At 41.7% G+C, this 15,561-nt stretch overlaps 2 protein-coding genes across 2 annotated transcripts in view; both read left to right on the forward strand.

The window, feature by feature from the left end:
• The window catches only part of LOC114438013 (plexin-B1-like), a 43,240-nt gene extending 39,933 nt beyond the window's left edge, over positions 1-3,307 (forward strand). The window contains exons 36-39 of the mRNA XM_028409023.1: positions 238-302; positions 710-785; positions 894-968; positions 1,067-3,307. Of these exons, the coding sequence (XP_028264824.1) occupies positions 238-302; positions 710-785; positions 894-968; positions 1,067-1,171 (321 nt within the window). The 3' untranslated portion in view covers positions 1,172-3,307. The remainder of the gene's footprint in view (positions 1-237; positions 303-709; positions 786-893; positions 969-1,066) is intronic.
• Positions 3,308-5,537: 2,230 nt separating this feature from the next.
• On the forward strand, positions 5,538-10,188 carry LOC114438844 (SRSF protein kinase 3). The gene is made up of 13 exons (XM_028410447.1): positions 5,538-5,615; positions 6,386-6,529; positions 6,997-7,001; positions 7,109-7,217; positions 7,440-7,552; positions 7,596-7,712; positions 7,874-7,980; positions 8,222-8,384; positions 8,627-8,703; positions 8,807-8,914; positions 9,488-9,557; positions 9,698-9,790; positions 9,884-10,188. Exons 1-13 carry the CDS (start codon positions 5,566-5,568, stop codon positions 10,069-10,071), a joined length of 1,344 nt encoding a protein of 447 aa, XP_028266248.1. The 5' UTR covers positions 5,538-5,565; the 3' UTR covers positions 10,072-10,188.
• Positions 10,189-15,561: the final 5,373 nt, after the last annotated feature.

Below are 15,561 nucleotides of genomic sequence, written 5' to 3' on the forward strand. Positions count from 1 at the left end.
CTGAAATTGCAGTAAATTAGTGTTATATAGTGCTATAAAAATGTTTGCTTGACAGATTCTAGACATTTAGATTCACATTTACAGTCCTGTACATTCCTTGGTAAGCTAGCTACTATGATAACAATACGCTTTTAATATATCCACTGCAAATCAACAAAGTTTTATATATATATATATATATATATATATATAGTATGATATTGTGGACACCTTTCTCAGTTTGTCTTTGTTCCACAGGACTCTCCCATCAACAAGTTGCTGTACGCCAGAGACATCCCACGCTACAAACAGATGGTGGAGAGGTAAGAATATGGCAGCTGGCCGCGCGGTTGACCTGAGGCATAAAAAACACAGTGGAAGAGAGAGGAGGGAGGCAGGGAAGGAGCGAGCGAGGCCCAGGACAATCTGTCAGTGCCAGACAGAGGGGTAGACTAAGCCTGCAAGGCTTCCATGCCTGGATGGTCTGAGAGCAGACTGCTACACTTACTCCTGTCTGCTGCACATTAAACCCCACAGATCACAGCGGTGATATATTAAAGCTTCACTGGACAATAGTTACTACAGCAAATAGGCTTGTTATATGAGCTTAAGCAGTCTTTTCTGCATTTTAAATAATAATTTACTTACTTTAAATAATTAGATAATCACAGTGGCTCTATGGTCTATGTTCCTTTTCTTTTTCCCACAAAACTCTGCTCTTTTCCTGCAGGTACTATGCAGACATCCGACAGACCATCTCTGCAAGTGACCAGGAGATGAACTCTGCTCTAGCAGAACTCTCCCGTGTAGGTTAAGCAATAAATAAAGTTTTCCAAGTAAAGGGGTTGAACATAAATTATTTCAAAACCTAGGAATAAAATAATAATGATGCTTCAATTTTTACTTCCAAACAGAACTACGCCGCTGAGGTCAACTGCCTGGTAGCTTTACATGAGCTGTACAAGTACATCAACAAATACTATGATCAAGTGAGTATCACACAGAAATCTGACCGATGATCCTCAGAGATTAACTCTATTTGTTTCAATGTGACTCTTTCCCTGCAACTCTTTCCATGTTGTGTCAGATTATCACGGCCCTCGAAGAGGACTCCACAGCTCAGAAGATGCAGCTTGGTTACAGGCTGCAGCAGATCGCTGCTGCTGTAGAAAACAAGGTGACAGACCTATGACCCCGAGGCTGGGAGAGATTTTTCCTCTAACCATGAAGAGAGGACACTGGTGGAGGGAAAAAAAACTTCAAAATCTCCATCAGTGAAAATCATTTTTTTCAAAGGATGACAAAGAAATCTTGTGGCACATTGACATGACATTTGTTATTCTGATGGACTGATTTTGAAGTGAGCGGAGAGATCATTGACTGGTCGGGCTTACTGCGCCGCTGTGTTGAGAAGCTACATTAGGACATTGACTCCCACTGAGCGGGGAAAAAACACAAATGTGAAATGAAGCACATGAATACAAGGAACTTCCTCTTTGATACCCCTCTAAGAATTCCTAAAAATGAAAAGGTTTTCTCTTCCCTGATGGACATTTTCTCGATGAAAACATTCCCGCCTCAAGTTTGAATCAGCATTTGTTATGCCGGAGGATGAAGCAGTGTAGAAGTAGGTGAAAGGGAAAAGAAGTGAGGAGGACTAAACAGCTGAGGAGTTTTCCAGTGTTTTATGTTGAAGTCTTACAGAAGGGACAAACAGATAATGACACTGAATCTAATGGATTTTTTTCCATTCTGCTTTTAGCTACCTTAAATCATTCATCCAAGTCTTACTCTGTTTTTGCTGGTACAGTTTGGGACAGTTTGTCATTACCTTCAGTTTCCCTGGATTCTGTCCCCCCGTTGTTTTTTTTAATGTTTTCATCGGAGGTCATATAGCTGCTGCCTCGTAGTTGAAACTGAAGATCAGTGTTTTGTAAAAACTCTCCATCTCCTTTTTTTTCACTGTGACCTACTGCTGTTGTAAATTTTGTTTTTTTTAGATGTTGATATGAGTTTTGAAGCATTTTTATACAGGTAACCAGTGACAATTTGGCAGAGGAACCTACAGAACCTAAAAAATAAATAACTGATCCGTCCTTACTAAAAAAAAGGCAGAAAAAATGCACATATATAAAAAAATAACTCAATCATAATTGAAAATATCATCATTTTCTTCATCTTCTGTTACATTACACCAGATGTTTTTATAGAGCTTAACCACTGTATATTTGTATAGTTTGTCCAGCAGAGTGTGCTCTGACTTCTTTGACTGCAGCAGTGCAGTGGTCCAGAGCTGTCCACGTTAGGTCAGGAAAACTATTGCTAGGAATAATTTTCCCTTTTCTATAACTAAATACTCATATCACAGCCTTTTGTCAACACACCAGAACTTCTTTATTCCTGAAAATCAGTCATCAGGTTTGTATTTGTGTGATTTCTTTTTTAATTGTATATGTTTTTGTGTAAAAATGATTAAAAGCTTACAAATCAGTGTTGTTTGCAGGATAGATAAATCACTACATGCAATAATTTTTCATATATGTGCATTTTATCTCAGTTTCTTTGCCCAATTTGTTCTTATTATTTCAGTCAGAGTGGTTCTTTGGTAACATTTTCAACTCTACATATAAAGTTCGTCTCTGTAACCTTTACTAAAGCTCGGTGAGAACTGCAGCCTCCACAGGATGGTCTTTCAAGCAAACATTTCTCACTGATGTAACAGCTGTCCCCTGACTTTGGCCTTTAATTGGTGTTTTATGGTTTTAATGTCCACATGGATGCCAGAGTTTTTGCTTTTTATCTTTTTAAAATGTCCCTTTTTTTTAAAAAGGCTTAAATCAGATTTTTAAAACAAAGGTGCCTGTTGCTCTGCATTGCCACATGTAAAGGTGTTTATTAGTTGTTTTCCAATTTAATTTATTGTTTATTTATTTTGTAGCATATGTTGTTTGGTGATTCCTTTCAGTATGGTCACGCCCTCCTCCAAGTCACATGTGTTTTTGTTAAGGAAAAGTGACCCTCTGTTGTGTCAAGTTAATATCAGAATCACAATCAGCTGTCTTTTAACTCTCTGTTTTGCACCAGTTTTAGATGAAATAGGTAAATATAATTTGCAATGCCGCAAGTGATTACTTTATATGTTAAGAAAAAAACATTATTATTCTTTGCCATGCACATTACTGCTGCTTGTGGCTTACCGGTGTATGCAAAGCTCAGTTCTGATGTTTGTACTGTAGATACATACTGTTCATGATAATCCTGACTTTAGTGTTTTTTTTTTAACTAACTGATAGGATGAACCTAACAACAGCTTAATGTGATGCAATAAAGTGGTCCAGATGTTCATAAATGTCTTTTTGAATTCAGAGCTTTTTCATCCTGGGGAATAAAGTGTAGTAGTTTGCAGGTGAGTTCAAATCACACATTTCACTCATTGTCGCAAGAACTCAGGATCCAAACTAATATTCTGTTACCACAGGTCAAATGTGCTCCATGAGAGATGCTCCCCTCCTGCACAATGAAGAAAGGTAATTCTTGATTGTTGATACCGAGTTGTGTATTAGCTTAGTGTCAGCTGGCACATTAACTACTTTCTGGGATCTCCATATTTAGGCATCCTTTCTCTCTCTGTGGTCTGTAAATCTTGAGGAGTATAATGTCAAACACACACAGCTGCAGCTCTATGCACAGGCCTTAAGCTGAGGTTATGTCAAAACACGAGTGACAAGTGAAGACCAGCAGTGTCATGTGTTGTGTATCAAGTGACAAAAGATTGTGTGTGGAAAGTGATAAAATCTCAAATTGGTGAATCTAGTCACCCATGAAGGTGCTTGTTGTGTGTGTGAGTGTGTTCATGCGCTAAAGTGAACACAAGCGGACTCAGTGTGTGGAGCTAAAATTAGCAGCAGTGTCATAGCAAATGAATGCAGGTCACGTTTCACATGTCTCTGGGCATCAGATGAGTGTGTGTGCATATGTTTGCATGTTAATGTAAAAGGAATGTGTATACATGCATGTCGGCTTCATATGTAGGTCGTATAGGTAGGAGGAGGAGGTCTGCTACTGCTTTATAGGAAGTTGGTGCAAAAATATGTTGGGACACACCTGATACTTATCCCCCACTAACCTAGTGATCTAAATCCATGCAGGTGCTGTTAAATGTCTCCACACATACACACACACACACTCCCTGCTCCTATGGGAATAGTCTTATTACAGCTCTGTGGAAAATAGTAACAGCCAGCACAAGCTTTTCAGCTTAAGATTTGACCAACATTGCGCAGTAATAGCAGGACACAGGGGGATGGACTGAGGAGGAGTGAACACCTGCACGCTCTACAAGCCCACATCACATGACTAAATCATATATCATCTCTTTCCTTACGTCTTTCTGCTTGAACCGCCAATTCTTCTCTATCGTCTTTGTGTTCTGTTGAGTGGTTATCTGGGAAGCAAGGAGTCACATTTGTGTTGTTCCAGCCCTGAATGTGTGGAATGAACTTCCTAATGTCTCATCTCAAAGGTCATTGTTATTTTGGGAGCAATGCTTTCTGTTGCCTTTAATGGGACACAGGCATATTTTATTTTGCAAACCACTTGGAGAATTGGCCAGGTTAAATGTGGTGTCATGGCATGTTTGAGCATCAAACCTCCAAAAGGATGGAGTTGGGGGGTACGACTGCTACCCTCCCTGTGCTGTAGCACTAAGTCAAGGATTATCTGGAGTCTAACAAACATTTTTAAAATATAAATATAACTGTGTTTTCGCATTGAACACACCCATGGTATGCTGTAGTCGGAGCTGTGATACTGTAACATGTCATCTACAGTTATTCACGTGAGGTCAAGAGGCACTATGATATGTCCTATCTTTCTTCTCTTTCAACACCTACGGTGCTCTGTTTTTTTATCTGTAGTTTTCCATAAACCCTGAGATTCCTGCTCTGTCATAGACACAGTGTGTGTATAATATAAAGTGTGTCTCTAAATATGAAAGGGATCAGCAGCTGACTGTTGTTCTCGTGACTTTATTGTAATATTTAGTGATGTGTTAGAGGTTGTGGATCTCATTCTCATGCCAAGTTTAGCAATCTCTGATCCCCATGGCCCAAAGGTCAAACTCCCTGTGGGACTACAGGAAAAAAAAAATCAGCAGCTGTCACTCCCTCTGCTCTCTCGATCTGTTCAACCTCACGCGACACTCTCACATCACCTTTTGGGGCTCCTGCTCTTTCTCTGTTGTGAATTTCCCACAGCCAACAACATGCAGAGAGAGACAGACTGATCAGGAGTGACTTAAGGATAGAGGGCGCACAGGAAAGCAGGTAGAGTCCCGACAGGCGCTGAGTTAGGAGGCTGCTGGGGGGTTTCCATGTTTAGACCCTGCTGATTGCTGCTGCCACCATTCCCACGCGACCCCACCACCACCACCACCTCATCCACCTCTGAGCTGCTGTTTTCCAGCGCACCAACATTAAAAGTGTTGCAGCTTGACTTACTTTTGCTTCTGTCTACGCCAAAGATTTGATCTCTGCAGGCTGCAGATATCTGCTGCTTTTTCAATCAGGATACCTGCTGAACCACAGTATGCAGAGAAGTCCCAGCTCAGCATCTACAGCAGCTCCACAGCATCATTTGTGAGTGCAGACTTTTATTTCTGAAGTCCAGAAAAACTGGATGCAAATTGTCTGTTTTGCATGAATGCATTGTACCTACCTTGCATTTTGTTTAATGCTTTTACACAGCAGTTTTAGCCTAAGGATTTCTTTTTAGCAAAGCATTGCACAAAAAGTGTTATTTTAGGCATCACAGAGGTAAGCTGTTAATGATTGTTTAGCTTCTGGATGAATCAGGTAACCTTTTTAATAGTTTATAATGACACCTGTGGCCAACAAGTAAGCTGCAGCGATACTTGTGAGGAGGCAGTGTTGCTAAGTCAGGATAGTCATGTAAATGTTGACTACAGAAAATTGGTTATATGTTTAAAATCTTTAATAATTAACTGGATAAATGGTGCATGTCCAGGATTTTGCTGGTGAAAACAGACTTGTGATCATTATTTTCAGGCATGACGTGACCCACACTCTACAGTAGATATGCAAAGCAGCTGGGATGCAGGGTTCTCAGGTTGCGTGAACGCGCTGCAAAATGATTTACAGCTGAGTCAGAAATAGGTTCATTTCCGACCCGCCGCTCTCAGACGGGCACAGGGACAGCTTTCCATGTCAGGCCGAGTCTTTGGGAAACTCTAAAAGTAGTTCAACTGTCCTGTCTGCCCCCAGCAACCCAACACTGACACATTCACACACACACACACACACATGTGTAGAGCATGCAGAGGATACACATGCTGTAACACAGGAATCTGATTTTAATTTGACGTGTGTGTGTGTGTGTGTGTTTACAGGAGTGAGGTTGGCTCATCAAAAGGTTTTAAAGCTCTCGGATGCCACGAGCAGCTGGATCCCAAGGACAGCCAGGACTCTGAAGACCCCAGAGAGTACTGCTATGGTATCAGAGAGTCTCTTAACTCACGCCATCATGTGCAGATGTACGCAGTTACTGCTGACACGGTTTACCCTAGGCCGCTAAATGAGTCTTTTCCAAGATGAAGCATCATGAGATCAATATTTTTAACTGTTTCAGGCCACAAATATTCAAACACAACAACTTAAACTCAGATGGTTCAAACATACATTTGACAAAGCAGTGCTTCCTAAATTAAATCAACAAACCTTCTCACGCAAACCATTTTCACCAGGTTTCAGTCTAACCTTGCTTTTCCCTCTTTACCTGCCAGCTGTGCAGGTCTGACTGCACAGATGCCTGACACAGTAATAAATCACAGACCAGCCTGTATCATGTTCACTTTTAATAGAAAAACACATTCAATTTCAAGATCCCTGAAGGAGAAATGATACAGGCAGAGGTGTCATCATTCATCAGCGTCCTGTCGGCAGGCCCGACTGTTTTTACTCACAAACAGACATGTTAGTTTGGAGGAAGTTGTAATAGCAGAAATGGTTTTTAGTCCTCCCTTCCTGACGTCACTAGAAAATACTGTATGATGAAAAGATAAAGATTCTATACAGTTTCTTCATGGGTTTGAACTTGTTTTCATTCTCCTCAGGTGGGTACCACCCTGTAAAGATTGGGGACATCTTCAACAGAAGATATCAGGTGGATTCCAAGCTCGGCTGGGGCTATTTCTCCACAGTCTGGCTCTGTAAGGACCTCAGGTAGGTTGACTAAGAGTGGGTGCAAAAGTGATCAGGGATCAGGGTAATCAATCTGAATAAGATGATTGGGACAATTCAAGTGGGTGTAGATCCAAACTGCAATTAAAAACATAGCAAATAAATCCAGCCATTCTCTTACGCTCCAGACTTCTATCACACAAATGTTGCAGTAATGTCTTGTACTGAATACGCCACCAATTCTGATCTGGATCTTGTTGGCAGGTCGGGTCTGCATGTGGCTGTGAAGGTTCTGAAGAGCGGGCCTGGCTTCACCCAGGCAGGACAGGATGAGCTGGCTCTTCTGAGATGTGTTAGTGACCTAATTTACTCTTTCTGACAAATGTAATTTGCTTTTTGTTGTTCACCTCTTTCCTCTTCTCACTCCCCCCTGCCCTCTCTCATGTCAGGCTGCTGGACCGGTGGGTCGTCACCCCTACTGCCAAAAGATTGTTCAGCTGCTAGATGAGTTCAAGCTGGCTGGGGTCAACGGGGTCCGTATCTTTTTTAGAGACTCTCATTTCATGTGTATGCACTCTAAATCGGGCACCAGATATTTTTGTTCATGCAGGGTGGTGTTCACTTGATGGATTTAGTGCATCAAATCAAACTATTGATATCAAAGTTTTTATCAAAGTGACCTTAATGCCTGGTGTTAGACATGTGTCTGGTCCTGGAGCTGCTGGGGCCAGACCTGAGGAGCTGGCAGCTGTGCTTTGGGAACCCAGGACTGTTGAAGCCTTGTATCCAACAAATTCTTACCCAGGTAAAGCCAAGAGGACTGACTCATTTTTACAATGTTATAGGGACCCCGCTAAGCTAGTATCTTGCAGGTCTTCCTCATTGATGGTTCTTCATAGTTCTACAGCATACCACACACCTTGGAATTTGGAGCTAGGAATCATATCACACAAAAGTAAATTAGGAAAAACAATATCGAAAGAAAAAGTTGACATATTGTAATTTTTTTTTTTTTAAGTCACTAGTGTCTGTGTGTTCTTCTGTAGGTTCTTCAGGGTCTGGACTTTCTTCACACTCAGTGTAAAATCATCCACACGGATATCAAGCCAGAAAACATCCTGCTGTGTCTGGACGAGCAGTCCCACAAAGCACCAGCTGGGGGCAGCAGCTTGTCCCCTGTACTGACAGGAAAGGGAGACCTGACCACAGGTATGGTTTGCTTTAATGGGACATGGTTGCTGGAGAATGTTTCAGAGTACATCAAATGTGCATGCAAAGCAGGTGGATTTGAGAATCTCTTTCCTGTGCACATGATGCATAAAAATGCTGATAATCACTACATGACATTCATTCACATCATTCACATGATCAGCAAGTGAACACGTCCAAAACTCTATGTGAATATATCTAAACCATGACAGAAAAGTGGGTCTGATATTTGCTTCTTTCAGAAAGGCAGCAGGTAAACCCATACAGTTTAAAGAACATTGCAGTGAAGATTGCTGACTTGGGCAGCTCCTGCTGGGTGGTCAGTACTTTTTGTTCTTTATATTTTACATGCTGCTTTGCTAAATCTTTATTACATTAGCTGAATTTGTTCTATTCTCATATCTCTCTCTGTCTTGGACCAGTACAAACACTTCTGTGAGGAGATCCAGACCCGTCAGTATCGCTCACTAGAGGTCTTGCTGGGATCTGAATACGGCCCGCCTGCTGACATCTGGAGTGTGGCCTGCCTGGTGAGAAACAGAGCAAACCAAATGTGATATTTAGACCCAGGACAACTTTCTGAATCAGTTTTCTCTGTAGTGCTGAGTTCCTTGGTCATACATTTCATTTAATGGTGTATGTGGTTTGGTATGACCCATAATACATAAGACAGTGGGTGCTGAGCAACTGTAATGGTGGACATTTGCATCCATCCATCTTCTGGGGCTACCTGGAACCTATCCCAGCTATCTACTGGCGAGAGGCGGGGTACACCATGGGCAGCTCACCAGTCCATCACAGGGCTTGGTGGCCATTTATTATATAAAATAAACAGCTATATAATAATCCTCCATTTCACTCAGTTGTTCTCTTTGGTCAAAGCTAGGTTAGCATAGCTCTTAGTTCTTGAGCTGAAGCGTATAAAGTCCTGTTTTTAACATATTCTTTGACTGAGATGAGTACATGTCATGCATGATTCCACAGTGCTGGTGTAGTCACTCACCGTGTCAAACAAAGGAAGATGGATGTTTTTGATACTAATATACTCACAGTGGAGAATTGGTCTTCTCTTCACCCTTCAACATTCTCCTGCTCCCCCTCAGGCCTTTGAGTTGGTCACTGGAGACTCCCTGTTTGAACCCAAAGCCGGCGAGCTCATTTCCCAGGAGGAAGGTACATTTGGTTCAGTGTGACGGGCCGTGAAGAGCAGTGACACAGGATTAAATGAGATTACACTGTGGCTGCATTGTAATTGTTGATGATAATGCATATTGTATTGTGGTTCTCATGCATGTTGTCTCCATCCATCTCAGACCATATAGCCCAGATCATGCAGCTGCTTGGTAAAATCCCACCAGATGTTGCCCTGTCGGGTAAATACTCAGCAGAGTACTTCAACCGCAGAGGTACGTCTGCAGCTTCCCCTTTCACCTGACTTGTCAGAGGATTTTACTTCTTGCTTCCTTATACTGTAAAAAGAAAATCTGTTTCCTCTGCAGGCGACCTGCGACATGTTGGTCCACTGAGGTTTTGGAGTCTTTATGATGTTTTGGTAGAAAAATATCACTTCCTGTTAGAGGAGGCCTCTAGATTCTCAGACTTCCTTCTCCGCATGTTGGATTATCACCCAGAGAGGAGGGCCACTGCTGCACAGTGCCTCCTCCACCCTTGGTTGACCTCCTGTTAGCCTCCTACAGATGGTGGTGTCACCACCATCTGCAGTCCTCACAGCCAGATGCTTTCAGCAGCTAGAACATGCCTCTTTCAGGGCTGTTTGAATTTTTACTCCTGTAATTCCTGGGAAATGTGGAGTGGTTCTGAGCATCACATACACGATTTGATGACCTCTGTAGGAGCCCTGTTAAGCACTTTTTCAACAGTACATGATTATTTTTAGTATTTGTTTGTCAGACCTTCGCATATTTAGTAAAACTGAATGAAATGATTTATTAATTTGATGTACTATAAAGATGCTTTTTTTACAGTGATAGCTTTTTAAAAATAAAATAGGATTAAATGTAATATGAGTGTGAGTGTAGTTTATACACTGCACATCAATCTAAATGTAGAGATTTGCATTTTATTGATAACCCATGGTTATGGTTGGTGGATGGTACTGATACCTCTTCTCCTGATTGTAGACAATATTAATATGTGATCATAATATTCCACTTTACCCACAGAAAAAAATACAATGCTGCAGCATACATTTCTCAAGAAGAACATTTACATATATTATCCCTTTACACTGCAAAAATGATACACAATATCACATTTAAGAAAAACAAAGAATCAGTGAATGGGAATTGTTACCTGCATACAAAATAAAACAACTTTAATGGGCTTTAAAAATATATATACAAATTACATACAGAATCCTCAACAAGCACATATTTCACTACCTATTTTAATCCAGTGCCAGGGATTAAATGCAGTTATCAAATGCTAACTTTAGCATCCTCTGGGAGCCACATTGGCTATCTGTTTAACTTTTTGCAGACTGTTGTGTTGTTTAATCTACAGCAAAGCATTCAGGGTGAAAATGTCAGATCATCTTTATATATGTTCATGCTGTCCCTAAATGATTGATCTGTGCCAAACATTGAACTCAAAGCTAAACCAGCCTCCACCTACAACAAGCAACAAGCAGCAAGAAATCTACAAATGATGGCCACTTCACCACTAAATGAAGATGACAGGTCACTTCCAGTTTCACAAGCATCAAACGCTCATTTGACTTGTCCTCAGTAAAACCTGCCATCAAAGTTAAGTTGTCTGTGTGACAACTGTAGTGTAAAAGGTTCGAGTGGGATGTCCCAGTTATCATCCGATCCAGCTGTAGGCTCTGCATTCCATCTGTGGGTTTTCTTTGTAAATGACCATGTATCCGCATTCTGTTCTGACCCGACGGCATTTCTTGGGCCACGAGGTGGGCTTCATCGGCCTGGAGGACGAACAAAGAGTTTTCATGAGTCAAACTTTTGATAAACAAAAAAATAACCTGACATAGAAAGTGTACTTACGCAAAGCAGTAGAAACCAAACTCATGACAGTAGCACTTGTCACAACCTCTCCGGAAAGACTCTCCTGGTTTGTAGTACTTGTCTTTGTACGAGCAGATGCCTGTGGATGAAACAAGCACCACAGTGATACTCATCTGGGTTCACATTTCCAAGCTTTCCCTCTCCAGTTTAACCTACAGATTTGACCCAGCTGGCTGAAAATGTACTTTTTCAGGACATCCGAACTTTGCCAAGGCTATAAATGTCTGTCCTCTCGGCACAACACATAAAGCCCTGCTGCCAGGGGTCAGGCACATTAATGGCTAAATCCAGCATCCACAGCAAACTCCTCCCGCTTTCCTGCAGGCCGCGGGCCGCTTTATCCTCGTGGGGTTTGTCTGTCACCTTGAGATGAGGATCAATAGGAACACACTGATCTGCTGTGAAGAGCCCCGCGGGGCTAAAATGCAAGGTCAGGGTATGGAGGATGGAAGGTTCAATTCACAGCACACGCCGTTGATCAATGTGGAATGGGGCTCACACAAATACATTATTTTGAATGATAATACATATACAGAGAAGATCTTACCTTTTTTATGGTAAACTGATGCTTGTGAGTATCTGCAGGACAACAGAAGGTTGAAGGACACGCAGAAAACGAACACCAACAACAGAGAGCAGCCGTGAATGTTTCCTGGACGGAACATTGTGAAAAGGTCTTTCTAAGTCTGACAATTACAAATTTGGTGGTATTTTATGTAACCGTCCTGTTAGAGCCAGTAAAGTCCTTGTGAGGGACCAGCAGGCACTGGCTAATATTTATAGTCTCACGTCTCTATTGGCCAGAGTGAGGAAGGCATCGCCACATGTTTGGATCCCTGGTTTCTTCCCAACTTTTGTTTCAGAGAGAGGTGTGTTTGGAGTTTGGCTGTGTACCCATGCGTCCCTAAATATTACCTAAAGCTGTGTGGGTGAAAGGCGCTCTTACGTGACGGTCGATTGGTTCATCGGTGGCCTTTTTAAAAACATAGACCTTTTGTTTTATTCTCTTGTCTGCCTGTTTACCATCAACCCCCACATTTTTATACCCATAATTCTCTTCAAGCTGGTGCACACAGATGCTGACTATTAAAGATAAATCTATTTTTATGCCTGCTGACACAGTTAAAAAAAAAAGCTTTGTGCTGACATTGCCTCTTGTGTGAAGGGCCAAATGATCACAAAATTGCATTCGGTAACATCAAACAAACAAATCTGCTTTTCCCTGGAGATAGAATGATTTTGCTGTAGCGCAGTGGGAGAGAGGCCAATTGGATGTGACAGGCCGAGGAAATGACGACAACATCAGGACGATTTCTGTTTCTACTGTTTACATTTGCTGCCGCTCATATAGCATGAAGTAAAGAAAGTCGCATATTTTTAAGCTAAATTCAACATTGGAAAAATACCTTAAATATTTGAGGGCAAGTAGTAAGTTTACAGTTGTGAGTGTCATGTCAAAACGTATAGATGAACACTGCTGTGTCTGTGTGCCGCTCACACTCACAGACGTAGTTTACTGGAAGTCTGAGTGACCACAGGACAGTCCTTTCCTTCCTGACAGCCCCAGGCCACTAACCAGCTGACACACCATGCTCTGACAAAAGAGAAAACAAACCAAACATCAAGGGCCTGGAAGGAACTTGCGGTGGCCGAGAGAAAGCCCCCATGTCGACCCTTTAGTCACACAGGAATAGCAGCTTGGTGTGCTCTTTATACTGATTGTTGGTGTTCTGGAAGGTGGATTTAGTGAGATTTAACCCCTTTTTTTCTTGTGATTTGTGACGCTGCTAACAAATCTTTAAATATTCAGTCAGTAAAATTGCCTCTCTGATCCCATGACCACCTCATGTGGTGGACATGCATGTGACGTTTTACCAAGCACACATCCTGTCTTTTGCACGCTTGCTTTGCAACCCCACATCCTGGTTGACAGAAGTCCTGACAGAAGCAATTTATTTGCTGGAGCTAGAAGTGAAAATTCTTGATAAATGGCAGACACACAGTCACACTGTGTGGTAGGTCGAGGTCAACAGGCTCAACATGACTGAGGCTGACTGTGGTAGGTTGGATGTTGGTAAGACAAAGAGCTCTTGCCTCTGAGCGTGGCAGGACCGCAGGCTGCTCTCAGAAGCAGAAAGGACCTCACAAGCACAGCTCATCACAGCTTTTCTAGTTTAAAGATCTTAGAGAAGCTTCATGAAGCTTTTCTTTAGTACATGAATAATCCTCTGTGTTGATCCCATGACTTGTTGTGGAGTACACTGAGGTAGGAAGTATTTTAGGTATCTGGGAGACTGTCACAGGAGCCTCTTAAGCCATTCTACTTCCTGACATGTTGTCACTCCGTGAGAGTCACTTTCTCACCCTGTGTGTGTGTGTGTGTGTGTTTAATTGCAGGAGTGGAGACAGGTGTGCTTGAGCTGGAGCAGGGCTCCACCAGCTGCAACCAATCCCATATCAAGCCCTCTTCAAATACTCAGCCCTGCCTGTCAGCGCAACCATCAGAAGAAGCCTGATTAGTTTTTCGAATGTAGCTGTTTAGCATTCAAATCTCTCTTAATTCTGTGCTACATCTTTCATGGCGATCTGAATTAAGCTCCTGTCCCCTGTCTTTTATCGGGTCATCCCTTAATCTTCTGCCCTAGAGGTCAGTGTCCTCCTCCACACTCTATCTCTGTTGCCTGCTCCCAGGACTCAAATGCCCAGAAGCTAGCCTAATTTTGGGCGACAAGCCCGACAGCCTGCAAGCCTGTGTTCCTTTACCATCAGCCTTTCTCCCTGCCTTGGTGTCTGCATATTTCATTCTTTGTATTCTTTGAGTGAGTAATCGGTGGACTGTAGTGTATTTAAAAAAGGGTATTTTTATATAGGCTAGTAAAAAATATCAATATTAACATGCATCCAGCAGGGATAGCTCCATCCTCACGTAGATAGTAGATGTCTCTCATGTACCACAATGAGCCTGAAACTATACAACATGTTTGTTTTTTTATTTTTTATCACCAATAGGGTGCATCTTGCTAAAAGCTGCAGTTCTGAAGCTACATAGCGGCGCTTTCTAAAAGTAGATCATTGGTCTTGCAGTGTAGCCAACCGTGTGGCATCTCACACTCATTACAGATACAACACAAAGAGTTCAATAAATAACACTGCGGGTTGACCAGTGCGGTAGCTGTTAAAAGCAGACCACACAGAGGAGAAACCCGCCATAAATTACACGTAATAACTGTGACAGGCTGCGGGTTCTCCAGTCACAGGCGGTCTCAGGATGTGCCACCCTCTTAGTGCGCATCTGTGTGCAGTCACCCTGAGTGGTATTTTTGGTTGTGTGACTCACCCTCAGCACTACAGCAGAACTGGGTGCTCTGGCTTGGCTGTTAATTACATAAATAGTTTTTTAGCCACAACTTTATGCACAGTGATGGGTTCAGGCTTCAGGGGTTTAACCCCACAGGATCGTAGAGGAGATAAATTCAGTCAGAATAAATGTTTTTGAATGTAAAATATCTTTATTCGACCTTCTCAAAATGTGTTTCCATAACAGAAATTGTCATCATGGTGAGTCGGAATACTATTCACAAATAGTAATTAATTAGACGTTATAATTTTTTTAACTCAAAATCAGCATGTCATCATCAATCCATGAAAAGCAACAAGCCTCTGTCAGAGTCTGTCAACTTGTCCACGATCAAGCAACATAATAATAAACATACATTTTTTGGGTGTTGAGATTTCAACAAGCAGTCATCCATTAGTGAGTCGAAACCGAATAGGAGATGTTTAAGTCTGATGTGACCAAACAACAATCGTCATACATCATACCGAAACACATAGAAAGTAAACCATGACAAAAAAAAAGGAAAAGAGTCTGTAGTTTAACACGTAAAACAAAGATCTCATCAGAAGTACTTGACAAATATCAGTATATCATTCTTTTCTTATACAAAACCAAAAATGATTTTCTTTTTTTTTTTTCTTTTTTTCTTCATGGTAACACATGATAGTTGATGGTATTTTGGCAACATCTGCATTTCAGGAGTCAACAGAAAGTCAACTATTTTCATAACATAAGTCACTGGACGTTATTTACCTTTGACCCCCGACCCATCCCCACCCCAAACATTATGTCTTTA

This window comes from Parambassis ranga, chromosome 7 (genome assembly GCF_900634625.1).
Source record: "Parambassis ranga chromosome 7, fParRan2.1, whole genome shotgun sequence".
Classification (NCBI taxonomy): domain Eukaryota; kingdom Metazoa; phylum Chordata; class Actinopteri; family Ambassidae; genus Parambassis; species Parambassis ranga.